This window comes from Megascapheus bottae, chromosome 20, assembly GCF_031878675.1.
Source record: "Megascapheus bottae isolate mThoBot1 chromosome 20, mThoBot2.hap1, whole genome shotgun sequence".
NCBI classification, from domain to species: domain Eukaryota; kingdom Metazoa; phylum Chordata; class Mammalia; order Rodentia; family Geomyidae; genus Megascapheus; species Megascapheus bottae.
In genome coordinates, this window is record NC_143528.1 from 37,161,455 (window position 1) to 37,187,650 (window position 26,196).

At 47.5% G+C, this 26,196-nt stretch overlaps 2 protein-coding genes across 2 annotated transcripts; one reads left to right on the plus strand and one right to left on the minus strand.

Moving 5' to 3' along the window:
* The first annotated feature begins 297 nt into the window (after positions 1-297).
* Positions 298-5,192, plus strand: Nefm (neurofilament medium chain). The gene is made up of 3 exons (XM_090353617.1): positions 298-1,397; positions 1,967-2,091; positions 3,264-5,192. The coding sequence occupies exons 1-3, from the start codon at positions 318-320 to the stop codon at positions 4,678-4,680; spliced, it is 2,622 nt and encodes an 873-aa protein (XP_090209743.1). The 5' UTR covers positions 298-317; the 3' UTR covers positions 4,681-5,192.
* Positions 5,193-20,473: 15,281 nt separating this feature from the next.
* Positions 20,474-25,717, minus strand: Nefl (neurofilament light chain). Its single transcript, XM_090353618.1, has 4 exons — positions 24,556-25,717; positions 23,553-23,677; positions 22,792-23,111; positions 20,474-22,230 (listed from the first exon to the last, which is right to left on the minus strand). Exons 1-4 carry the CDS (start codon positions 25,600-25,602, stop codon positions 22,091-22,093), a joined length of 1,632 nt encoding a protein of 543 aa, XP_090209744.1. The 5' UTR covers positions 25,603-25,717; the 3' UTR covers positions 20,474-22,090.
* Between the last annotated feature and the right edge of the window lie 479 nt (positions 25,718-26,196).

The window sequence follows — 26,196 nt, forward strand, 5'->3', positions numbered from 1 at the left end:
ACGGGGGAAAGGGCTGGCAGAGGTGGGACACCGAGAGAGGGGGTCTGGGGGGGGACGCGCGGCCCGGGATCCTAACGGAGGCCGGGGCGGGGCCGCGAGGCGCGGGCTGGGCCCAGGTGGAGCGCGCACCGCCCCGGCTCCGCTGCCGCACCCCCCCCCCCCCCACCGCCCCGGCCCGGGCCCGCAGTCCCCGCCCCCTCCGCCGCCGCCTCCACGGGGCGGGGCCCTGGCCCGGACCCAGCTCCGCGGCTATAAAGGGGCTGCGGCGCCGGCCGGCAGAGCGCGGTGGCAGCTCCACACACCCCGAGGTCTCCAAGATGAGCTACGCGTTGGACCCGCTGGGCAACCCGTCCGCCTACCGGCGGGTGACCGAGACCCGCTCGAGCTTCAGCCGGGTGAGCGGCTCCCCGTCCAGCGGCTTCCGCTCGCAGTCGTGGTCCCGCGGGTCTCCCAGCACCGCGTCCTCCTCCTACAAGCGCAGCGCGCTCGCCCCGCGCCTGGCCTACAGCTCGGCGGTGCTCAGCTCGGCCGAGAGCAGCCTCGACTTCAGCCAGAGCTCGTCCCTGCTCAACGGCGGCGGCGGCTCGGGCGGCGACTACCGCCTGTCCCGCGCCAACGAGAAGGAGCAGCTGCAGGGGCTGAACGACCGCTTCGCCGGCTACATCGAGAAAGTTCACTTCCTGGAGCAGCAGAACAAGGAGATCGAGGCGGAGATCCAGGCGCTGCGGCAGAAGCAAGCCTCGCACGCCCAGCTGGGCGACGCGTACGAGCAGGAGCTGCGCGAGCTGCGCGCCACGCTGGAGATGGTGAACCACGAGAAGGCGCAGGTGCAGCTGGACTCGGAGCACCTGGAGGAGGACATCCACCGGCTCAAGGAGCGCTTCGAGGACGAGGCGCGGCTGCGCGACGACACCGAGGCGGCCATCCGCGCGCTGCGCAAGGACGTGGAGGAGGCGTCGCTGGTGCGGGTGGAGCTGGACAAGAAGGTGCAGTCGCTGCAGGACGAGGTGGCCTTCCTGCGCAGCAACCACGAGGAGGAGGTGGCCGACCTGCTGGCCCAGATCCAGGCGTCGCACGTCACCGTGGAGCGCAAAGACTACCTGAAGACCGACATCTCCACGGCGCTGAAGGAGATCCGCTCGCAGCTCGAGTGCCACTCCGACCACAACATGCACCAGGCCGAAGAGTGGTTTAAATGCCGCTACGCCAAGCTCACCGAGGCGGCCGAGCAGAACAAGGAGGCCATCCGCTCCGCCAAGGAGGAGATCGCCGAGTACCGCCGCCAGCTGCAGTCCAAGAGCATCGAGCTCGAGTCCGTGCGCGGCACCAAGGAGTCCCTGGAGCGCCAGCTCAGCGACATCGAGGAGCGCCACAACCACGACCTCAGCAGCTACCAGGTAGGGAGGGAGACGGCGGCTGCGCGGCGCGCCTGCGCCTGCGCCCGAGCCGGCGCCCGCCAGCGCCGCGCGCTCCCGCTCCGCGCCAGGGCGCGTGCCAAGCGCACGCCCCACCGCGCCCCCTGGCGGCCGCCCCGACCCCCGCCCCCGGCCCGGGCTCTGCCATTGGATGCCCCTGATGTCTGGGGTCCCGAAGGTCGCTGTCGTTACTCCATACTTCTTTTCCTGGGGAGTTCTGCACACATAAAGCCACTGAGGATAGAGCAACTTGTGGATCGCTCAGGCAGAGACGCATGCACGCTCCCTTACTTTCCCCCGGATCCCAAGAGCTCTCAGAATTGGCTTTGGTCCAGGCGTGAGGGTGGAGGACGGCGGGGGTGGGGGGGGGAGTCCTGTCTGGGGATTCACCCACGCGTGCGTGTTCCTGGGTCCACGGGTTTCCAGTGCCCCTGTGTTCCTTTGGTTTGGGGGTTGTGCCCGAATCCCTCCCGTGTAATGAGAGAAAAAGCGCAAGGTGGGGTGGTGAAGCTGGCGGAGCCGCCGTGGAGACTCCCCGGGGTCTGTTTCAGGACACCATCCAGCAGCTGGAAAATGAGCTCCGCGGAACCAAGTGGGAGATGGCGCGTCACTTGCGAGAGTACCAGGACCTCCTCAACGTCAAGATGGCTCTGGACATCGAGATCGCCGCCTACAGGTGAGAGGCCGGGCCTTCCCGCACTGCGGAGGGCGAGGCGACGTCCCCCCCTCCCTTCCCTCCCTCCCTCCCCCCTCCCCCTTCCTCCCCCTCCCCCCACCCGCAGCCCAGCACCGCCCCGCTCCACGCTTCGTTAAACCAAAACCACTCTTAAGGTTTGCAAGCGCAGCAGAGTGGATGTGAGCTGAAATGAGGATTCAGTGCGTGTGGGGGAGAAACACCGATGGATTTCGGTGCTTTTCCTATGAGAAAGATTTCCCAGTGCTGAAACATACATGAAGTTTCCGTTGTTAATACTCTGTGCAGCGGTTCCAGCTTGTCACGTTGGTCACTGTCAAGGACAAACACTAGGACGTTCTGTTTCTCTCCTCTGATGGCTTACTATCGCCCCATCTGGTTAAGGATAAAGATAAATTAGAGGATGTATATATTCATTTCTACATATGGAAAACGTAGATGTGGAATTATCAGACTGTGTAGTGTAGATTATGTATAGTAGGCAGGACCCTTACCTACCTCTGTATAGGACTCGTATAGCCAGACACACGTAGACATCCCTACTTTGATGGATTGGGTACAGACACCCTAATATGTTCTTGCTTTGACTAAACTCTTGATTAAACAGTTTTTCTACCAATGAAGTAATTATAAGAAGAATAAAAAAATCCACTTTCTTTTCAACAGAGGCTGAATAATGACTCTAAACAGATGTATTATTATGAAAAATTCAGACCAAATTATAATTGATTCATTATACTGACACCTGGCTGTGATTTAATATAGCCTAAATTCTGAAACATGGTTAGTTTTATAAAACGTTTAAGCATTATGTTTAAGCCTAAAACCTTAAATCCAGACCCTGAGAGCAAGGCTAGTAAGAGGTTGGTTGGTTGGAGGGATGTGAGAGAGGGGAACTAGAAAACCTTTTAGCCTATTCATATTGTGCCACATGACTCATAGCTGTGTGAGCTGATCACAGCAGTGGGTTATTACTGGAAGCAGCAGGTAAAGGGCTGGCTGTCCAAGCAGAACTGACCCATGACACCATAGTAGGTACTGCACTGGCTTGAAAGAACCTTTCCTTTATGCAGGTCCAAGAGTTCCTATAACAGTAAGGAAGCTCAGCAGATCTGATGAAGTTTCAATTAAATTTAATCAAATTTTCTCCTTAGAAAATTGCTGGAAGGGGAGGAGACCAGATTTAGCACATTCTCTGGGAGCTTCGCTGGCCCGCTGTATACCCACCGCCAGCCCTCAGTCACAATATCCAGTAAGATTCAGAAAACCAAGGTGGAGGCCCCCAAGCTGAAGGTGCAGCACAAATTTGTGGAGGAGATCATAGAGGAAACCAAAGTGGAAGATGAGAAATCCGAAATGGAAGAGGCCCTGACTGCCATTGCAGAGGAGCTGGCCATTTCCACCAAAGAAGAGGAGAAGGAGGAAGAAACAGAAGAACAGGAAGAGGAACAGGGGGCCAAAGAAGAAGAGGAGGAGGAGGAGGAGGAGGAAGAGAAAGTGGTAGCTGCCAAAAAGTCTCCCGTGAAAGCTACTGCGCCTGAGATGAAAGAGGAAAAGGAGGAAAAGGAGGAAGAAGGAGGCCAGGAGGAGGAAGAGGAAGAAGATGAGGGCGCTAAGTCAGACCAAGCGGAAGAGGGAGGCTCTGAGAAGGAAGGCTCCAGCGAAAAAGATGAAGGTGAGCAAGAAGAGGAGGGAGAAACTGAGGGAGAAGGCGACGGAGAGGAGGCAGAAGCTAAGGATGAGAAGAAAACTGAAGAAAAGAAAGAAGTGGTGGCTGCCAAGGAAGAACCAGTGGCTGAAACCAAGACAGAAAAGCCAGAGAAAGCCAAGAGCCCTGTGCCAAAATCCCCCGTGGAAGAAGTGAAGCCCAAAGCAGAAGCCAGACCTGCCAAAGGCGACCAGAAAGAGGAAGAGAAGAAAGTTGAGGAAGAAAAGAAAGAAGTGGCCCCAGAATCCCCCAAGGAAGAAAAGGTAGAGACGAAGGAGGAGAAGCCAAAAGATGTGCCAGACAAGAAGAAAGCTGAGTCCCCGGTGAAGGAGAAAGCAGTGCAGGAGGTGATCACCATCACCAAATCAGTCAAGGTGAGCGTGGAGAAAGACACCAGGGAAGAGCAGAAGCCACCACAGCAAGAGAAGGAGAAGGAGAAAGCAGAGGAGGAGGGAGGGAGTGAGGAGGAAGGAAGTGACCAAGGCGTAAAGGAATCCAAGAAGGAAGACATAGCAGTCAATGGAGAGGTGGAGGGAAAGGAGGAGGAAGAGCAGGAAACTAAGGAAAAAGGCAGTGGGAGGGAAGAGGAGAAAGGTGTGGTCACCAATGGGTTAGACTTGAGCCCAGCAGATGAAAAGAAGGGAGGTGACAGAAGTGATGAGAAAACAGTGGTGACCACAAAGGTAGAAAAAATCACCAGTGAGGGGGGCGATGGTGCTACCAAATACATCACCAAGTCCGTAACTGTCACTCAAAAGGTCGAGGAGCACGAGGAGACCTTTGAGGAGAAGCTAGTGTCCACTAAAAAGGTAGAGAAAGTCACTTCCCACGCCATCGTCAAGGAAGTCACTCAGAGTGACTAAAGTTAGGAGTCCATTGCAAAAGGTTAAGCCATATGACAATTTCAAAATCAAATGCATGTGATTGACAGCATCAAAAACCGAATGGGTTCTCCCATGGGGGCTCCAGGCCTTGACCTTGTATTTACTTTGTGCAATATGAAGGAACTGCATGCCAGCTCAGGGTGCTCCCTCCTCAGTCTTTGGGGGGGACTTCAAATGCATGATCCATGTGTGTACCCGGGGAAGTGACCAATTTCCTAAGCTATTTGGAAGGGGGCACTCAGGGGGTGGGGAATGTCTGGAGATGTGCTATGTAAAGTACCAACTGAGCCAAAAACTAATAAATGACACACAGAACTCTCATAGCCTTAAGGAAGCTATATATGAATCATTATGTTTACCTCACTGGTGCATTTAAAAGGGACTTTTGTTCATGGGAGAACCTTGAGGACATGCACAGTTTACAACCTTATGTTGATCAATGTTAAATGTCACAGCAGTACTTGCTTAATAAAGGTCATATTGGAAACATAGTTATGTGCTGGGTGTTATTTCAGAGGGAAACTTCCACTCCCCCAACCATTTCTCTTCCCAGAATAGACTTGGGAAACTCTAAGTAGCTGTGACCTTCTCCGCCCCCAAGAGAGTTGACTTCAGAAACAGAATGGCTTAGGCTCAGGGTCTGAGCACTGTCCTTGGGTTTTCTCAAGGCTAGAGCTCTACCACTTGAGCCACAGCACCACTTCTGGCTTTTTTCTATGTATATGGTACTGAGGAATGGAACTCGGGTCTTTGTGCATGCTAGGCAAGCACTCAACCACTAGGCCAAACTCCCAGCCCTAAAGACATTTTTAAGTGTCAAAATCTACCCCCTTCACCTCCGCCCCCCCCAAAAAAAGTACTATTTAGGCCATACCTGCAGTCCTTGTTTCATTATTTTGTGAGACAGAATCTCATACTTTTGCCCAGGACCAACTTAGACTTCCCTACATAATTGGGATCTTCCACACACACCACCACACCCAGTTTTTGTTGTTCTTAAAATGGAGTTTTGTTAGCTTTAGGCCTAGGCTGTCTTTGAACTTTCACCCCTCTAGATATGCCTCTAGAGGATCTGAGATTATAGTCAGGTGTCAAACCTTTGCATAGCTCAAGATTCATCCCCCAAATTTTAAATTGTATTTCTGAAATTTAAAAAAAAAAAGCCTCAGATGCAAAAGAAGAATGTGGTGGGATAGAAACCACCCATCTCCAGGCATCACCACCTCAAACCCAACTTTGAAGGACATCAAGGTAAGGGCCAAGGGAGGGGTGGCAATAATGAAGTTATAATGATAACAAAATCATATGTCAGAGTTGAGTCATACACCAAGGATGCTGCATAGCCTTTTAGTACTGTACAGACTGGCAGGTCTGAAGTTTCTGACACCTGTCACCAATACCCACTCTCACATTCACCTCTCTGCTACACACACACACGCCATGCATATACACTCAACTGCCCCAACTCTTGGCTTGGCTGATAAAGATTTATATTTCTAGTGTTTTAGTAATTTGGGAGAAGTTGTGTCAGAAATAAAACACCCTCACTAGGAACAGAAAATTGAGGTTCTCAGCACATAAGGGATTTTAGATGAAAACTCTGGTGTTAACCAAGAAATAACACCAGTCAGGGTTTTTAAACTATTATCAATATATTAATACTTGCTATCTTTTCCAAATCTTTCATTTTTTATCAGCCAGTTAAGCCCAATGATACCATCCTTGAAACTCTCATTTTCAAGATGCTCGCTGGTTCCAGGAGTTTCAGTAGGAATATTCCCCTGTAATTAGTCATTCACCAAGGCTCACAATTTTCAGTAGATCTGTACACCACCTGCATGCACGTATTTCCAGTACTGAATCTGAAAGGAACAGACCAATGGGTTTTATTTGGGCTGAAAACCTGGGAAGGGCACCAAGTCACTTTCTACCTCGGTGAAGAAGTGGAGCACTCTCCCAGACCCCCCCCCAACACACACACACACACACACACACACACACCTTATATATAGGGTCTCTTTTATTGGCCTGAAAAGGTGAAGTGAGATGGGGCAGATGGAAGCAGGGTAACATGGAGACAGGTGTGAGAACAATCTTACCTTGAGTGGAGAGCTTCAAGGTTCCAGAGACATCAGTATCCACCAGGGGGCATCAGTGCCAGAGGTGGCCTGGGTCCCAGACTCTCTTCCAAGAACTCTGGGTGCGTTTGTTCAGGGATACTGAGGGAAGGGAAGAAAGTGACTCAGGAGGGTGGCAGCAGGGACAGCTCTAGGATATAACTGTCAGGGGGGAAGGTGAGTGCTTTCAGTGTAAGTCATTCTGATCACTATACAGAACATCTTCTTTGAAGCAACCTATGTTGGATACCCATGATACCCAAGGTGAGACTGTGGTTTAAATAGAACCTGTAAAGTCTGACTCTGGCTAGGTAAACTTTAAAAATAAAGAAGAGCATATTGGAAGGACAGGAGGCAAGTGCTAGAATAGGAAGCGCAGTGTGGAGAGCAGGTGTTGTGAACGAGTGGGCGGGCTCCAGGGACACAGGTCAGCAGAACCACCCCCAGCTACAGGGCCCATCCACACTCAACCCTGGCTTGCCGCATGAAACTATCCCGGCCCCAGCAGCCTATGGTATCTCCCACCTTGACCACCAATAGGAGAAGCATCTTGCTTAACCGTGCCACCCAAACTGGCTCCAACAATGGACAACCAACCTTCCCCAGAAAAGATCTCAGAGCCACGGCTGACCACAGAATGGAGACTGACTCTACATATGATAGTTGCAGGATTACTAAGTAGATTACTATGAAATACACAAAGGCCCCTAAAAATCGTCTCACCAAAGGATAATTCCAAAGAACAGATTTTTTTTTTCTTTTTGTAGCAAGGCCATCATCCCTATTCTCATCATCCCTGACTTGGTTTTAGATTATTTTATCCCATCCCCCCCTCCGCCCGCCCCCCCCTCTCCCCCCCCTGCCCAAGGATATTTCTATTTATTGTGGAAGACAATGTCTATGTTGACCTCTGAAATGTAGAGAACACTGGGGATTTAGGTCAGTGGAAGAGCACTTTCCTGGCAAGTGCAAGCCCCTGAGTTCAGTCTTCAGCTCTGCACAAAAGAAAAATGAAAGCAATATGCTTTTGTTACGCTGTGCAAATGTTTCTAAGTAAATCAGATTGCCTGGTTGATTCATTAAGTCAACAAACATTTACTAAGAAGAGTCACAATGATCTCTTCTAATTACTTACTGTGTTGTCAATGCCAACCATTATACTAATATTAAAAAACAAAGCAATTTGAAATTCATGTTTCTAAATATGTTCAAAGACAGATGAGAAAGAATACATTAAAAGTACAAACCTCAGGGCTGGGAGTTTGGCCTAGTGCTTGCCTAGCATGCACGAAGACCCAGGTTTGATTCCTAGGTACCACATACATAGAAAAAAGCCGAAAATGGTGCTGAGGCTCAAGGGGTAGAGCTCTAGCCTTGAGAAAGTCCAAGGACAGGGCTCAGACACTGAGCTCAAGCCCAGGACTGGCAAAAAAAAAAAGTACAAACCTCTAAGTGATCAGGAAATTAGAGTACCCCCCCCCCAGTCTCCAATGACAATGACAATAAGCTGTTGAATAATAGAATTGTCTGTGTTGCAGGTAGATTGTCTTAGTCATGCCTTTTTTTTATGTTGTGATTCCATACTGTTTTTAATTCTTTATAGTATACCAAGCCCACAGTCCAACCTCTGGGCTGTTTCAATTTTTATTGATGTTTAGTTGTGGTCCTTCTTTTGGTTCTACATGGAAAAACAGTGAACAGAACCCTGCCATGAAGTGCACATTTAAGGCACTTTCATCTCTTCATGCTCAAACCAAAACCTGAGGTGAACTCCTTTCTCTGGGACACTGTTGTATCATGAAAAGAAAAAAAATATTCCAATACGAAATAAATGGTGATTCCTTCAACCACACAGCTTGCAACGTGGTACAAATGTGGTGAGTACGTTTTTATCCTAGTAACTTTCATGTTCAATAAGAGAGAGAGAGAGAGAGAGAGAGAGAGAGAGAGAGAGAGAGAGAGAGAGAGAGAGAGAGAGAGAGAAGAGTTATTTCTAGTACATTTCCTTCTATTGCCAGTCGGTGCGGAGCCAGCACTAAAACAAGAGGATATTCATTTCCACAACAAATAGGTTAGTTGTTCCAGTTTGGAATGAGTTCTTTTTCCCGGTGGTTTATATAATTTGCCCAATGGGAAACAGAAGCTATTTTTAAGTAAGTTATTTTATTGTGACTACACATCTCTCTCCAATTGCAGGCCTCTTTGATACTTAGAAGTTTAGTTTTGACAAAAGCATCGAATTCAAGTTCAAGTTGACACTCATGGGCAGGAAAAGTATTTCTGAATCCATTATTACACTGATAAGCTTCCTACTTGGTATGTAAAATAGGGATGCTGCAGTGTGCGCTATGATGCTGCAATGAAAGTTCCCACCACTGCCTAGTCATTGAACTATTACTGAATTATTCAGTGAACATACACAATTCTAAATTGGATCAAGACACCATTATAGTGGGTATTTCATTTGGGGATGAGAAATTAATTATCCCAATAATTTTCTTACATATGATTTCAATGCAAGTTGTAATTACATTCACCATAATTAGTGTAAAATACAGATAAAAGTGAACTCAAGCATGTGTACATTTCAGTGAACACAAACACACATGTCATTATTTTTGTTGGAAAGATTGTTGACTTTTCACTACAGTAGACTGCAAGAGTTGCTAAGATACCGGAGAATCTATCTACACAACAAGGAGCGTCAAAGTTTCTTGATGCAAATTCTTTAAAACAATACCTTAGAATGTAAATGTAAAACAAGATGTCTTCTTCTTTCTGCTGGCTTCTTTCTGATTAAGCCTGCCTACTTATTTCTGAATTGAAACTCCTGAGTGGTAGATTAAATAAAATCATAAATGGAGGACTCACAAAACCAAGTCTCACACACACTAGTTATGTGTTAGACGTGGTAAATTCTAATTGCCACTATTATTCATAGTCCAAAGAGAAATAAATAATTGAAGCTGTCACACGCATTCAGTTACAATATCTCTAAGAATCTTGGTACACACCAAGATTCAACCTATAACAAAGTTTCCAAAAACAAAGAAGAAGAGCAGGTATACCTACAGTAAACTTCACTTACTATATTTCCCCTTAGCGTCACACAATCCTGAAGGTTGACATAGCTTCCAGTAGTGAACTGACTGTTCTCATGGCTCATGAGTAGTTCTTTAGCTACCACTGACAGGAAATCAGGCGCTTGGAAACCATGCCAACAGGCAGCTTTGACTTTTCCAAGTCTTGTGCATACTGCTGAAATCTCTGATGCCCCCCATAACTTTTACCAGTGGGTGCAAATTCCTGGAAGTCCTGAAGAATCTCTCCCCTTTTCCCAGATCAGACCTTCAGATTGGAAAAGACCTGTGCCCAAGTCTAAGCAGCTCATAACAACACCAAAGGGTACATTGAATGCCCACCAGCCACTCTTCCCGAGGCTTCATAAGAAGAAGTTGTTGTGGTTACTATTGAAGAACCCTGAGCAAAAAGAATCTAGGACATTTTAAAAACAAACCCATATATTTCTCCTATATACTTTTATAGGTAAGACAGCATATAAATTATATATTTTATTACATTATATATTTAATTTATACTATCTATATTATATCATGTATTATACATTATAATGTGTAATAACATGCAATGTTATTGTATATATTATATTGCATATATATTATAATATGTACCATGTACACACACATATACATGTAACTTTCTTATGCTTGGAATAAAACTTCTACATGTTTGGTGTAGACTGACCCAAATAGATCCAATACTCCAACTTTTTTCATTTATACAGAAAAAAAACCTGTCTTCTAGGGATTGTTACTTTAAAACTCATTGCTAGGGGCCACGAGTGTGGCTTAGTGGTGGAGTGATCACTGAGCATGCATGAAGCCCTGGGTTCAATTCCTCGGAACCACATACATAGAAAAAGCGGGAAGTGGCGCTGTGGCTCAAGTGGCAGAGTTCTAGCCTTGAGCAAAAAGTGTTCAAGGACAGTGCCCAGACCCTGAGTTCAAGACCCAGGACTGGCAAAGAAAAAAGAAAAAAACTTCATTGCTAATGTAACAGAAATAGTAGGCTGAGATCTGAGGATTACTCTTCAAAGCCAGCCTAAGCAAGAAATTTGTGACACTCATATCTCCATTAAACTACTCAGAAAAAGCAGATGTGATGCTGCCGTTCAAGTGGTAGAGTGCTAGCCTTTGGCACAAAATAGACACAGAAACAGTGCTCAGGCCCTGAGTTCAAGCCCCAGAACAAGAAGAAAGAAGGAAGAGGAGGAGGAGGAAGAGGAGGAGGAGGAAGAGGAGGGGGAGGAGAAGGAGAAGCAGGAGAAGAAGATTCGCATTCTGGGGGTCTGAGATACTCCATGGAACTATTTGCCATTTTTCATACTTTTAAGGAGGTAATAAGCTAACAAAGGCATGCATTTTCTACATGCTTAGACCCTTATACTGGAGAACTTATACTGCTGGAACTCCACAGGTTCTGGCAACATGTGCCTCCTCTAATCTTTGACCACCCTTGCTCCTCAACGATGGGCACAAGAAAAGCATTGGGAGATTCCAGTGACTAGGTGGCAAGTGGAGTGATTGCTGTGTATCAATTACTCGGGACCAGGCAGTTCTCATCAGAGGATGTCTAACATCTTAGAAATTTGGACACGTTTGAATTTGTCACTTCAGTGTCCCACTCACTGTCATCTGTGATTCTCATAGCTTGAGATCAGATGTCGTTGGCTAGGCATTAATTTTTAGGGTACTTATTAATCACTGTGTCTCTGTAGAAGCAGTTGATTCTGCCCGCCCACTAAGCTCATTCCTTTCGCAGACTAGAACAAGCACTGTAATTAGAAGAACTGAAGCCCATCTCCAGTTTTCCTCATCTACGAGTGAAAAGATCCATCGACACTTCTGAAGTTACCATTTTTCAACTTGGGCAATTAGCAAGCAATATTTTGCTAGGGAGTCGCTTAGAGAATTTGTTCGGGAAAGCAAGTGTCTCTATCCAGAATTACCAAAATTCAGGCCAAAGAAGGAAAAGACAATGAAGTCACCCAGAGTATCTGTTTCCTTCTCAGAGCAGAGGGACAGAACTGAAGACCTCGCTAAAAAGAAAAGAAAAGACTTGTGGAATGAGACCTAGCTCATGGTCAAGCAGTTGCCCAGTTGATACAATCAGCTGCCAAGCTAATGCCCTACGCAGCTGAGGGTTTGGCATGCCACTGATGACCCACTTTGTAATGAAGACCTACGACCCCTTTCCTTCCATACCTGTCCCCACCCTCATTCCATGTGAAACAAGACCACTAACCTGCAGGTTGTTAGGACAAAGACTGGCTGAAATGTCACACTGAGAACCTTTCAATAGTTGAACTACTTTTTACATTTTCATTTCTTTGGGCACCACGGATCATTCAGAGCCTGTATTTCATATTATTTACCAAGCCACACGGTGAACCAAACAATCCAGGAAGTAAAAGTCAGCTTGCAAGAACACATTTTGATGCCCCAATGAGGTCTTGGTTTCAGAAAAGTGGATCCCAACACTGAAGGAAAGAAGTCACTGGAAGAACAAACTGGGAAGGGGGGAAGGTTTCTTTCTGTTTGACTGGTTGGTTTTGCTATAACCACAAATTCATTACCCCATCAAGTCAATGATGATGTTAGTGGTATTTTAAAAATGTACAAAAGAAGCTAAAAGCCAGAAGAAGAGATTCTCACAGAAGCCTACCTGGCTCTTCATTAACATTTGTGTTTCTTCTTTGCCACCCTGGCTGATGCAGGAATGTCAAGGCAGAAAGTCAGAACACAGTTAAGCCCACAGTCAACAACTCAAACTCTAACTTGTCTCAACTCAAAAGCAAAGCTCAAGAGGAATCATTTTGGAACTAACCCTTCTCGGGAAAATCAGTTTCATAATTTAAAAAAAACAAAAAACAAAAAAACAGCATTTCTTTCTTCTAGACTTTTCTCCTTTGGAGTCAGACCTGAGCACTTCAAATATGGTCACCCAAGAGTCAAGGTCCCAAGACATGCTGGGAAAGAACAAACCTGAGAGGATTTGTCACATGGGTTCTCGCACTAACAGTACTGTCCATCTCGAGAGTAGTGCTGGTATTTCAAAGATTTGGAACTCAGGGCCAGGAGTTTTGCCTAGTGGTAGAGTGCTCACCCAGCATGCTTGAAGACCTAGGTTCGATTCCTTAGTATCACATACATAGAAAAAGCCAAAAGTGGTGCCATAGCTCAAGTGGTAGAGTTATAACCTTGAGCAAAAAGTCTTCAAGGACAGTGCCCAGGCCCTGAGTTCAAGCCCCAGGACTGGCAAAAAAAAAAAAAAAGACCTCACAACCAATACACAACCAATAGATGTTAATTGTGCTATGTAGGAAAGGTGCCAGCTCTAGCAGAAGCAAGAATTTACAGAAAGGATTCACCTTTATCTGAAGAAAGTAGACCCTACCACATACTTTAAAACAAAAAGAAAGAAAGAAAGAAAGATAAGATTTGTGTTTCACTTTTTAAATTCTAGGTATAACAAGTATTCATTGTAGAGGACTGGTATTGTCCAACCGCCATCCACATTTCTATCTCTTAAAATTACTGTTAGGTTCTAGAGTATTTTCCTCTGACATTTTTCTGTATACCAATGGGATGTGGCCAAGATTATCTGTACATGGCATTTAGTGATCTGTTTTTAGTAACAGTCTATTATAAATGTTTCCCCCCACTGTATTTCAAATCTATGACCATGACTACATGTCATATGACACTTGGTATTTATCATATCCTACCATCCACCTGTCTGTACTCCTGGTAGCTCATTTATTCCAGCTGACTCCATCGCTTCAGAATTGTATTGTTACAGTCTCACCTTATATAGATCATGAAAACAAGCAAATGGGATTGATAACACTTCACTACCATGACAATAATTATACTTGGCCCTTTCTTAAAGACCTCACAACCAATGCACAGCCAATAGATGTTAATTGTGCATTCAGGCTATGTAGGAAAGGTGCCAGCTCTAGCAGAAGATGAGCTGATATTGGATTTATCTCCCACCTAAATCTGACTCAGCATAAGCAATCTGTCATGGGACTGTTTTGGGTTCAAACCTTGGCAGTAAGTAAAGTAAATAACAATGGCAAAAGTCAACAAGTGGGCCACTTGGAGTTGGGAAAGAGCCCAAAATAGAAAGCAAACTTGAGAGATCAGGGAATAGTCAGGAAAGACAGAACTAAAGGAGAAGCCTGACAGAAAAGAACTGAAGATGGCATACCTGACCTTTACATTCTCAAGGTCCCCGGTGGGAAGAGAATTAACCTCATCATAGCTAATAGTTACTACGTATTTGTTAAATGTCAAGATCTAGGCTAAGAAGTTTCCATGTGATAGGTTGTTTAGTTTTAGCATGTAATCACCCCACAAGATAGAGCCTATCAAATCCTGTCAGAGGCCGAGTTCTTCAATCACACAATGACACAGACTCAAACTAGTGGTCTCTCTCCTTCCTTCACAGCACATCTAGATTCATCTGACTCTTGGAATGTTTAGGTTCATTCGTCACCGTCTGCCAGTGTCATTAATCTTTTGGTGATAGGGCCTACTGTTAATCAAGGTGGCTCACCCCATTTGAGGGCAGCTCTGAATTACTTCACTGCTTCATTCAACAAATACTGGTAAGCACTGATCGTCAAGGAGGTAGACATCATTCTAGGTCCTGGAAACAAGCTAAATTCCTAACTTTGGGGAATAAAATGTCAGAAGGATTACTCTGGTTATTGTGTTGCCTGTAAAGACTGTGAGCAAGTGATAGCTAAGAACAGAGGTGGCCAGTTACAAAGCTACCGCAATTATTTAGGTAAAGAATATTTGGGTGCCTAGAACCAAAATGGTGGCCCTGGGAAGTGGAGAGAAGTAAAGTCCGTGAGATTGGTAAGTGGAGGAGGAAAGGGTTCTGAGGAGACATCAAAGATGGCTCCGGAAGCCCAGTAACTGGAAGGGAGGATTTTCCAGTTAGTGGTGTGTAAATCAGCAGGGGAGACATCAGAAGAAGACAGGCTGGAGAGGGAGGAAGGAGAAATGGGAAACGGACTCTGTCATGGGAAGCTGGCTGCCACAAACCCTGTGTTTCTTATTGTATGTGGGATATGGGTCCCCCTACCTCCCAGCACTGGGAGAAAGTAAGACTTGCTGACAAACCCCAACTTGAGGATGCTGATAATTTTTTTTATTGCCATTGAAATTAAAATATCAACTGTGAAGAATGAAAGGAATGGCCAGATGGAGGCCCGGTTCCCATATGGAGAGTGGGAGAGAACAGCACAGAAAACAAGCCGGATCAGGGCCTGGGAGATGATGATGATGTATCCGGCTGCCTGTGCGCACCACGGGATTACTTAAATTGTTCAAAGTATTTGTTTTCATTGTGTTACTTCACAATCATGATATTCCAAGAATATCGTCATAGTTCCCCCCAAAACGAGGATAAATGATTTCTCTGCAAAAAAATAGCTGGCTCCACCTCATGGTTCTTTAGCCCCATGTTTCAAGAGATGAGAACCACCGCCCTCGAGCTTGCTCCTGCTTTAGACAATTATTTCCAGTGAAGAAGTGACATTTTCTGGAACCACTCCACATAATACAGAGGAGTCAAGAGGAGTCAGAACAGAAGCCTGAGATCCCAGGAAGAGAGAACAGAAAGACGGGATGGCAAGTTCCATTCTAAACCTTCCAAGCTCGTTGATGGTGGTGATCACGTTGGAGCCAAATCAGGCCAATTTACACTAGCCTAGGTGCTTCACCGTAATCCTCACCGCCAGACAGGAGAAGGGATGATGAAGGTAACGTTTCTGCGAGATAGTCCTGGGTAATGCAATCTTAGCATGCAGCTGAAGTTCCACCAGAAAGCATTGGCAAACCACATTTCCCTTCCGAATCTCTGTTTCCTGTGTGTCATTTTTTGATCCTGGTAGTTTCTTCAGTTTCCGAATTCTCTAATTCTGTGATGCTTTGTACAAGGACTTCTTTCTTAAAAGAGCTTGGAGGAGTGAAGGGAGGAACTTCCATTTCCAGCACTGAACTACCACTCTGCCTGTCCCACTGCTACCTCAAAGGAAACAGCAACAAAGCCAGAACCTTCATGCTGTGTCTGTCTGGGAGTCAGTGTTTCTGTGTGTGTGTGTGTCTGTGTGTGTGTGTGTGTCTGTATATTTGGTGTGTGTCTGCATGTCTGTGTGTCTGAGTGTGTATCTGTGTGTTGGTGTCTGTGTCTGAAGGTGTGTCTGTGTGTGTGTATGTGTGTCTATTTGTATGTGTGTGTGTGTGTCTGTCTGTCTGTGTCTGTTTCTGTGTGTGTATGTCAGTGTGTCTGTCTGTGTGTCTGTGTGTGTCTATGTGTCTGCGTGTGTCTGTGTGTCTGTGTGTCTATGTGTGTGTGTCTGTTTGTGTGGGTGTTTGTCTGTTTGTTGGTGTGTGTGTGTCTGTGTCTATCTGTGTGTGTCTGCCTTTGTATGTGTCTATGTGTCTGTCTGTGTGTCTGTCTCTGTGTGTCTCTGTGTCTGTTTGTCTGTATGTCTGTGTGTGTGTGTGTGTGTGTGTGTCCGTGTGTGTGTTTCTCGGTCTGTGTGAGTGTCTGTGCATCTGTGTCTGTCTGTGTGTCTATGTGTCTGTGTGGGTTTCTGTGTGTCAGTGTGTATCTGTGTGTCTGTCTGTCTTTGTCTGTCTGTGTGTCTGTGTGTGTGTGTCTGTGTTTGTGTGTCTGTGTGTGTGTGTCTGTGTTTCTGTGTCTGTCTGGGTGTCTGTGTGTGTCTGTGCGTCTGTGTGTGTGTGTGCATGTCTGTGTGTCTCTGTGTATCACTGTGCATGTCTGTGTGATTGTGTCTGTGTGATTGTGTCCGTGTATCTGTGTGACTGTGTGTGTGTGTCTGTCTGTGTGTGTGTGTGTCTGACTGTGTCTGTCTATGTGTCTCTGTGTGGGTGTCTGTGTGTGTGTCTATGTGTCTGTGTACCTGTCTGTGTGTCTCTGTGTGGGTGTCTATGTGTCTATGTGTCTGTCTGTCTGTGTATGTGTCTGTCTGTCTGTGTGTCTGTGTCTGTGTGTCTGTGTATCTGTCTGTAACTCTGTGTGTGTCTGCGAGTCTGTGTATCTGTGTCTGTGTGTCTGTCTGTGTATCTGTATATGTGTCTGTGTGTCTGTCTGTGTCTGTGTGTGTGTCCATGTGTCTGTCTGTGTGAGTGTCTGTGTGTCTGCATGTGTGTGTCTGTTCATGTGTCTGTGTGTGTGTCTGTGCATTTGTGTGGGTGTCTGTGTGTCTGGGTGTGTCTGTGTGTCTGTCTGTCTGTGTATTTGTGTGTGCCTTCTGTGTATCTTTACATGTGTATGTGTCTGTGTAAGTATCTCTGTGTGTCTGTTTGTGTGTCTATGTCTGTGTATGTGTCTGTGTGGCTCTGTGTGTGTGTCTGTGTGACTATCTGTGTGTGTCTCTGTGTGTGTATCTATGTGTCTTTATGTCTGGCTGTGTGATTGTGTGTGTCTGTGTTTCTCTGTGTCTGTGTGTCTGTGTGTGTGTGTGTGTGTGTCAGGCTGTGTGTCTGTGTGTGTATCTCTGTCTCTGTGTGTGTCTGTGTGTCTCTGTGTCTGTGTGTGTGTGTGTCTGAGAGTCTCTGTGTCTGCCACATTTCCAGCCTTTCCCAGCCCAGGAAATGGGAACTCCCTCCAGTAAGTCCCCCAACAGCCTCCTGTCTCAAAGGCTTGGCAGCCATTCCTGTGGTGCCTTCTTGGAACGTCATGGGGGCTTGAGGAAGCAGAGTGGGGCAATGTTCTTAAAGGGGAAAACTGAGGCTTCCTCTCTTCCTCTCTCTCATCTCCACCTCCTGGCCTCTGTGATAGTAGAGCTCTGCTCCTCCACAATGCGCTGCCTGGCCACGGATCCCCCAAACAAGAAGGTCAGGAGCCAAAGCAACCTCTCCCCTTTGTAAGCTGATCGAATCGGGTATTTTGCAACACTAGTAGAGACATGATTGATAAATACAATAAACCACTCGGATCAGAAAGTTTGCAGTCATCCTCGATTCCACGCAATCTTCCCACATCCAAACGTTCAACAAATGCCACTGTCTCTACCTTTGAGATACAGTAGGCAGACAGTTAGAGCAACACCAACCCATGGTCTCCAGCACAACCATCCAAGAGCACATCACCGTCACTGCCCTGCGGGGCTTCCAGCCTCCAGTCCCTGAGCTCTACCTTGACATAGAAGCCAGAGAGATCCTCTGAAACACAAGTCGCATGACATCACCGTGCAGGTGAAAATCCCCCAAAGTCTTTCCATAGCTTTCTATATCCCACATGATAAAATCTAAAGCCCTCACCAGTCCCTGAGGCCACTTCATTTACCCATGACCTCTGGGACACCCATGACCCCTTGAATAACCATCGCCTTTTGGACCTCCCTTCCTGCTGGTCCCCATCTTGTCTGCCAGCCTGGGACCATTCTAGCACACTGAGCATGCTCCGACCTGAAAGCCTTGAACTGGACTCTGTTCATCGGATACATGGCTTTTCCCTCCCCTGTTCCAGGTCAACAACTACATATCACCTTCACAGAGAACTCGTCTCTGAACAATGAACACATAATCTCACTCAACCCCATCCCATTCTCCTTTATTTTTTCATTATAGCCCATATAGCATGACATAGCATCTGCCCTCTTCCATGACCGTAGGATGCATTTGTTCAAGGGGAAGGGAAGAGGAGATGATTCAGCAAGATGGCAGCAAGGACAGTCCTAAGATATGGCTGTCAGCAGGAGAGGTAAATGCCTTTGGTTTATTTTTTCATCACTGAGCAGGAGTTGATCTCTGCCCTACCAGGAGTCCACTGCCCAAAGCTGTAGCTGTGTCCCTCTCACCTACCTCCCCCAAATACACACACACACACACACACACACACACACACACGTGCCAGGAAACTAACTGCAGGACTGAGGTAGTAGGAATCAGCTAGGCCTCCCTGGTGCCACGGCTCTTCCCAGTTCTTCACTTTAGAAATAGCACTTGTGGTTTCCTAATTTCACAGTTCTGCTGGCCCTGGTGTGAAGGGCACGTGCCCACTGCACAAAGGAAAGGAGGGAAGTTGCTAGAAGCTCTTGTCTTCCCCAATGTGCTCTTTGAGGAGCTGGCTCAAACCCCAGGGCACGTCTGCATCCTCACACAATGGCAACCCACATTTCCAAAGTCCTGGGGCCATTCTGGATCCCTGCTTACAGTGGGGTCAATCCACGATCACACAGTCCCCAGACGGTGATAATACATGTTCCCCTGGCCTCCAAACTCTGGCTGATTTCCCATGTCTGGCACCAGTTTTCCTGCCTTAACGTGTGAATGGTGTGTGGCTGGCAGGTGCGATGTTCTCTGCCCATAACCTGGGTGTGTGAATCTAGCAGGACAGGAGAGATGATAGCCCAGCAGGGGTCGTAAGATGTGGCATTCTCCATGGAATAAAGTGGAAACAAACAAGTTAGAAAACTCCTTCCTTGTGAACCAGAACATTCTCAGTGTGTAGTAGAAGAAATTTAAAAAATGGAATTTTGCTACATAGAGCATTCTGCTAGTTATTACCTGCGTTTTTTCTCCATTAGGCATATCAGGAAAATGGCCGCTAGGATACATGAAATTACAAGGATGAGGGGTGGTTATAAATGGAAAGTATGACATGTATCACCTAATTCAATTACTATAGTTACATGTGGGGAATTCGACCCTTCTGAATTAAAAGACAGTATCACGTAATTCCACTAAGGGAATTACTGGAGAAATATGTCCACAGTAGGGCAAATAAGAGGATGGACCCATTGGATGAGATATTCTTTTCCAGACCGTCTGACAATTTTTAAAACATGTCCTCATGGCATATGTGAGACTGAATATTGGTGAGAATGTCAAAGGAATATTTGAAAGTGGAATTGGCTCAGAGAAGTTTTCCATTTTGGAACAAGTTCTTCTTGTTTATAAGAGAAATAATCAAGCATACAATTATGCTGTGGTGGGTTCCAGCAACTATTCCCTCTTGGTGTGTCTGCAAATGGCAAGTCCCTTCCACAAAGCGTACAGGCTGGTCTCCCTGGGGTAGGAATAGTGCATGGCCTTCAAGGCTAAATTAAAACCTTGCATCTGATGTGTTGCTTTCTCCATAGACTTGCTATGGGAGGAGTCCGTGGCCATGTTGTAAGTATGCTCAAGCAGCTACGAGAACAGACCCACTGTGTGGAAAGGAAGCTGCCAGCTAAGTGGATGAACCATGTAGCCAGGCATGGTGATACTCTCCCATAATCTCAGCACTTAGGAGGGGCTGGGGAGAAGAGGAGCCGAGGGAAAATGGTACTGAAAAGAAGTAGAGCACTGTAGAAGGGTGCCAGCCCTGGGCTTGAGCTCAGGGCCTGAGCACTGTCCTTGGGCTTTCTCAAGGCTAGAGCTCTACCACTTGAGCCTCCGCACCACTTCCAGCTTTTTTCTATGTATGTGGTGCTGAGGAATCAAACGCAGGTCTTTATGCATGCTAGGCAAGCACTTTAACCACTAGGCCAAACTCCCAGCCCAAAAGAGGGAAAATTTTTAAAGCTTTCAAACTCATTGAACTTGGGTTTTTCAGTACTTTATTATGGCACACAGGACAGAGGATGGAACAGTGTTCGTGTTTCACTCCCGGATTTCTCACCCCAACGAACCATTTCCACATGGATGGTTGCTTACACATATCCAATCACAGTAGTCAAAGAAATATTTACTTACTTATGCACTCACATAGTCACTGAGAATTAGTGCAAAGGGTCCAGATAATTGGAAATGGTGACCACCTTGGTGATAAGTGAAATACATAACTTTCCATAGTCATCTAAAGCAGATACCGAACAAAATTAGTTGGCAGTGAGCTGTTTAGGAACAGAAGCATAGTCACAGATAGTCACAGAATTGCATCTTCATTCCACATCAAATACAAGAGCTTTTATAATGCCACAGTGGACACAGGCAGACAGGGTATTTATCTGATGCAATATTCAATCAGTTTAAGCTATCATCAGAATCCAAATATTCTCCAGGTAAGACATGCAGGACAATGTCACTATAACACAGGTATATTACCTCCTCCTATGTGGCTGATAATCATATCTGTGATTTTTTAAAGGCTTGAAAATGTGTGTCATTAAAGGATATTTATTTGAAGCAACAGAATTAAGCTAATAAGACACAGAGTTCAGGGTGGCAGGGACAAGTAACTTTTGAAAGTCTAAACTTCGCTACTCATGTCTAAACATTGATGAAAAATATTCCTCTCAATTAGATCATGGGCTAAGGTCCAACGGCCATCCACGATCCTTAGGCCATATTCAAAATGCAGCTGTGATAACTGGATTTCTATGTGGTCCACCTTGCATTATTACATTACATGCTAGTTGGCAGTAAAGAATGTATTCCAATTAAAGAACGTAATTTCAAATTTTTGTCCTAAGAAGCCATCCCATAAATTCATGAAGTACATTTTATGGATCAAAACATAGTGTTATTTTTGTGTCCCCTCACTAATGATTATCATAAATAAAACTTTTGAGGGCAGAGATTTTAGAGTCAATATTTCCTCACATCCCTCAGAATATCCAATTAAGGAATAAAAACAAAAGTGTTGTAGTTGTTAACCTCTTGATCTTATGAAACCTTGGAGGTTAACAATTTTCTTGTATATACTTCATACTTGTACTTACTTCTTTAAGGTATTTTAATTAAGTCAAAAACACAGCAAGCAATGTCATTCACTGTATCTTTATTTACTATTTATTGCACGTAACTCAAGGTCTTTAATTTCTAACCACCAAAGGTTCAAAGGATTAATTTTCCATGAAGTGTAACATTACCGTTAGTGAATTCGTTTGTTCATGTTGTGGTTTTTTAATCTTTAATTGTAAACACCTGAATAATTCTCATTGCCATAGATCCTGAACTCATAAGCGTAGACCATGCATGGGCTGGCGGCAAGCCAGAAAGCCACTCTGCAAGCTAACAGATACTCTGCATAAGGAGAAAAGGTCACAGCACAACATTGAATGTCCAACCAACCTAGTCACCTCAGAATTATACACATAGTGACTTCGTAATTCCTATAGGATCTGAAACTCAACTGGGTGGTTGGTGATGAGGGTGAACTGATCTGGGGAGAATTATTCCGGGAATAGACAAGGAAAGTGGGAGAGCGGGAGGGGCTCAATCTTTCTTCTTCGTGGCTTGTTCTTCTCCAGCACCTTCCTCTTTCTTCTCATCCTCTTCAGATTCTTTGGTGTCTTCTTCTTCGCCATCACCACCTCCTTCTTCTTCCTCCTTTGCATCTTCAGATTCTTCCTTGGCTGTTTTAACATAAAAAGAAAAGTTACAAAATCCAAACCCAGGAAAGTGCAGGCCAGACATTTCTACTAAGACTCTGTCATGGTTAGGCATATGAGCAGGATATCTGCCACAGCGCTCCTAGCTGCACTCTACCAAAGCACGTGGTCCAGACACAATCCTTCTCCACATATCACATATTCAAGTCATACTTGAAAGTACTGAATATGTCGGGTCTTCTTCAAGACCTGACCTCAACATTTTTATATGGTTGTCCTGTGTGTGTTCTTCTAAAACACCGAACTATGGTACTAAATGAGCAGACTGAAAGCAAACCTTACTGTGAGAATGGGGCCCTTACAAATATTCCCAAAGCAGGTTTTGTACAACTTAACCCCATCACCTCACTGAGTAAAATAAGGGCATGTGGGGTCAACACAGAGGTTCTATTGGAGATGGCAACTTCCTATGTGAATGCATTTTCCCTGGATAATCAAGGGTGTAGGTGTAGCCTGGGCTTCTGGGATCACCTGGTGACATTCAGAACCAACACACAAAGTAGAGGGGCCTGTTTTTAAGGATACCTTCTTCCTCTTCTCCTCCCTCCTCTTCCTCAGCATCTTCCTTCTCCTTCTCCTCCTCTTCTGCTTCCCCTTCTGAGGGGGGCTCGTCCTTGGCTTCCTCAGCTTTGGTGGCCTCAATGGTCTCCTCCACCTCAATCTGCTCTTCCTGGACATGGCTGGCGTAGTAGGAAGGGAAGGAGCGGGTGGACATCAGGTAGGAGCTGGTCTGTAGACCACCATAGGCGGATCGGCCGAAGACCTGGGAGCTCTGGGAGTAGCCGCTGGTGATGCTGCCCACGCTGGTAAAGCTGAGCCGGGTCTCCTCGCCTTCCAGGAGTTTCCTAGGGATACAGGAGAAGAGTGGGGTTTGGGGGGGAATAAATGAAGGGAGGGAGGGAGAGGGAAGGAAGAGAGAGAGAGGGAGGGAAGAAGATCAACACAAGAAATGAGTTCAATGACTTGCTCCAAGCTCCTAATGCCATTTGGACATTATCAAGACAAAATGGCTGGTCATCTTGTGATTGAAATGAAAAATATAAGCACTAGCAAATAATCCAAATAAAAATTCCCAAACGAAATCTTTACAAACCCTATTCCATTTCAAATTTAGGGGGAAGCTGAGAACAGGGCTCATGGTGAACAGGTCAGTTCTTATGTGATCATCTAAATGCTTCCCTGCAGAAAGCCACCCCGTCAGTATTCTTAGAGCCTTTGGACTTTCAGTGGAGTCTGGTTTTCTTTCTCAGGGTTCGTGGGGTTGGCCTCCAGCCCTGTGACTTTACCTATATGCTGCAATCTCAATGTCCAGTGCCATTTTCACATTGAGGAGGTCCTGGTATTCCTTCAGGTATCTTGCCATCTCACTCTTGGTAGTTCTCAGTTCGTTTTCCAGTTTGTTGATTGTGTCCTGTGGGAAGATTGAAGACACATGCAGGTATCAATCCTTACTGCTCGCATTTTACTGTGGTACATTCATAGCTGTGCAGGGATGTAAAACCAAGATGCACACCTCTAAAAAAAAAAAAAAAAGCTCCCCTTTGTTCCAAAAAAAAAAAAAAAAGGAAGAAAGGAAGGAAGGAAACCTTTCTTGCCTAAAGTTACAGCTTCAAGAAACAAGGGAAGAAAAAAGTTAAGACTTGAAACATTGAAAATCTCTTCAGGATCATAAAAATCTCTATTTTTTTAATGGAGGGAGGAAAAAAAACTGCTTCAAACACAAGCTCTTTAGCCATGTCATGCTGGAAAACATGTATTACGTTTCTTTATAGAAAGAAGCAGCTGGATAGCTTTTCTCTAAAATGTTTGCTACATATCTATATTTCTACTCCTCCAGAAGATCAAGAACTTTAAAAAAAAAAAAAAGGAACAAATTGTTTCCTAGGACCAACCATCGCCATCTAAGGGCCTTAAATATTCCTGCCTGTGCTCCCCTGTCTCTGCTGCTGGGTGGAAACGCTTGGTTAAAAGTAGCTCTAAAGCAGGCTGGCGTTGTGTAGGTGGAGACAGTGGCGTGTGGTTAAGGCAGGTGGGCAACGCCCAGGCTCCCCACGCCCGCCCCCCGCGCCCGCCCCTCCCCACCTTTGGGGTCGCTCCTGCAGAACCCACGCCTCCCAGCCCTTAAGCAGCCGCTTTCCCTCCCCGGATTGCGGGGATCCCGCCCCGCCCCCTCCTACCCCTCCCTCTTGGCCTCTGCCACCTGCGCGCAGGCGCTCCACCCCCGACCTCCCCTTTCCCGGGCACCTGGTCGACCCCCCCGCCACCGCCGGGCTCCGGAAGGCCAGGTACCTGCATGGCACTGATGTCAGCGTTCTGCTTGTCCTCCAGCTCCTGCAGCTGCTTCTCCAGCGCTTCGTTCATGCCCCGGCAGGCCTCGATCTCCAGGGTCTTGGCCTTGAGCAGGCGGCGGCTCTCGGACACCTCGTCCTTGGCGGCGCGCACGGCGTCGGTGTTTTTGGCGGCGCTCTCGGTGAGCACGGTGAAGCGGCTCTTGAACCACTCCTCGGCGTTCTGCATGTTCTTGGCGGCCAGCTTCTCGTACTGCGCGCGGATGTCCTTGAGCGCGGCGGAGAGGTCGGGCTTGGAGGACACGTCCATCTCCACGGAGATCTGCGCGTACTGGATCTGGGCCTGCAGCTCGGCGATCTCCTCCTCGTGCACCTTCTTCAGGAAGGCGATCTCGTCCATCAGGCTGTCGATGCGCTTTTCCAGCTCGGCGCGCGCCAGCGCGGCCTCGTCGGCGCCCTTGCGCGCCTCCATCAGGCGGCCCTCGGCGTCCTCGCGGCTCAGCACCTCCTCCTCGTAGCGCGCCTGCAGCGTGCGCAGCGTCTCCTCCAGCCCCTCGCGCTCGCCCTGCAGCGCCTGCTTCTCGGTCGTGGCGTCCTCGGCCGCCAGGCGCAGGTCGCGGATCTCCTGCTCGTACAGCGCCCGGAAGCGGGACGGCTCCGAGTGCTTCTGGCGCAGCACGAGCAGCTCGGCCTCCAGCACCTTGTTCTGCTGCTCCAGCTCGTGCACGCGCTCGATGAAGCTGGCGAAGCGGTCGTTGAGGTCCTGCAGCTGCGCCTTCTCCTGCGTGCGGATGGACTTGAGGTCGTTGCTGATGGCAGCCACCTGACTCAGGTCGAGGTTCTCCAGGCTGGGCATCAGCGATCCGGAGCTGGAGGAGTAGCTGCGGCGCACGGACAGCGAGGAGGAGACGGGCGCCGAGTAGCTGGAGTACGCGGAGCGCGCCGTGCTGTAGCCGCTGCGCACGCTGGAGATGTGGACCCGGGGCGTCTCCACGTAGCGCCGCTTGTACGAGGTCGAGTAATACGGCTCATAGCTGAAGGAACTCATGGTGGCGGCCGAGCTGGAGGCCTAGAGAGAGAAAGAGAGAGCGAGAGAGAGGAGGAAGGGTGGGGAGAGGGAACGGGGAGGGTGGATGGCCGTGTGCGGCTCGGCGCCGGCCGGCCAGCCCTATTTATGCGCGGGGAGGATCCTGACGCAGCCTGCGCGCGCCAGCGGGGGCGGGGCGCTGCCGCAGCCCCGGGCGGGTCCCGCGCCAGGGGACGCGCGGGCGGGGAGCAGGGGCAGGCGGGGAGTGGGGGAGCTGCGGGCCCCGCTCGCTCTCCGCAGCCGAACTCCCGGGCCCCCCGCTTTCTCCGAGACCCCCCGTCCCACCCTGTCTTCTTCTTTCCCAGTCCTCTCGCCCAGCTCCCACTCGGTGGTCCCCCTCCCTCCCCGCCACCATCACTTGGATTCTTTACTGTCTCCAAGGCAGGGCCTGGGGTTTCGTCCCGGGCCCGCGCGCGCGCTCTCCCGGCCCGGAGCCTCCGCAATCCACCCTCCTCTTGGTGCTGATGGTGGCCGGGGGACCTTTGCGATGACCAAATAACACCGTGTGGCACGTGTGCTGTGTTTGTGGAGGAAAGTTCTGCTTGTGTGTGTGTG

What these genes read in the sequence shown, in the direction of transcription:
- Nefm (XM_090353617.1), top strand. Translation starts at nt 318, where the DNA reads ATGAGCTACGCGTTGGACCCGCTGGGCAACCCGTCCGCCTACCGGCGG. An exon ending in ACGACCTCAGCAGCTACCAG is followed by an intron (nt 1,398 to 1,966) that starts GTAGGGAGGGAG and finishes GGTCTGTTTCAG; the next exon opens with GACACCATCCAGCAGCTGGA. An exon ending in ATCGAGATCGCCGCCTACAG is followed by an intron (nt 2,092 to 3,263) that starts GTGAGAGGCCGG and finishes TTTTCTCCTTAG; the next exon opens with AAAATTGCTGGAAGGGGAGG.
- Nefl (XM_090353618.1), bottom strand. Translation starts at nt 25,602, where the DNA reads ATGAGTTCCTTCAGCTATGAGCCGTATTACTCGACCTCGTACAAGCGG. An exon ending in ATTGAGATTGCAGCATATAG is followed by an intron (nt 23,112 to 23,552) that starts GTAAAGTCACAG and finishes CTGTATCCCTAG; the next exon opens with GAAACTCCTGGAAGGCGAGG. An exon ending in GGGAGGAGAAGAGGAAGAAG is followed by an intron (nt 22,231 to 22,791) that starts GTATCCTTAAAA and finishes ATGTTAAAACAG; the next exon opens with CCAAGGAAGAATCTGAAGAT.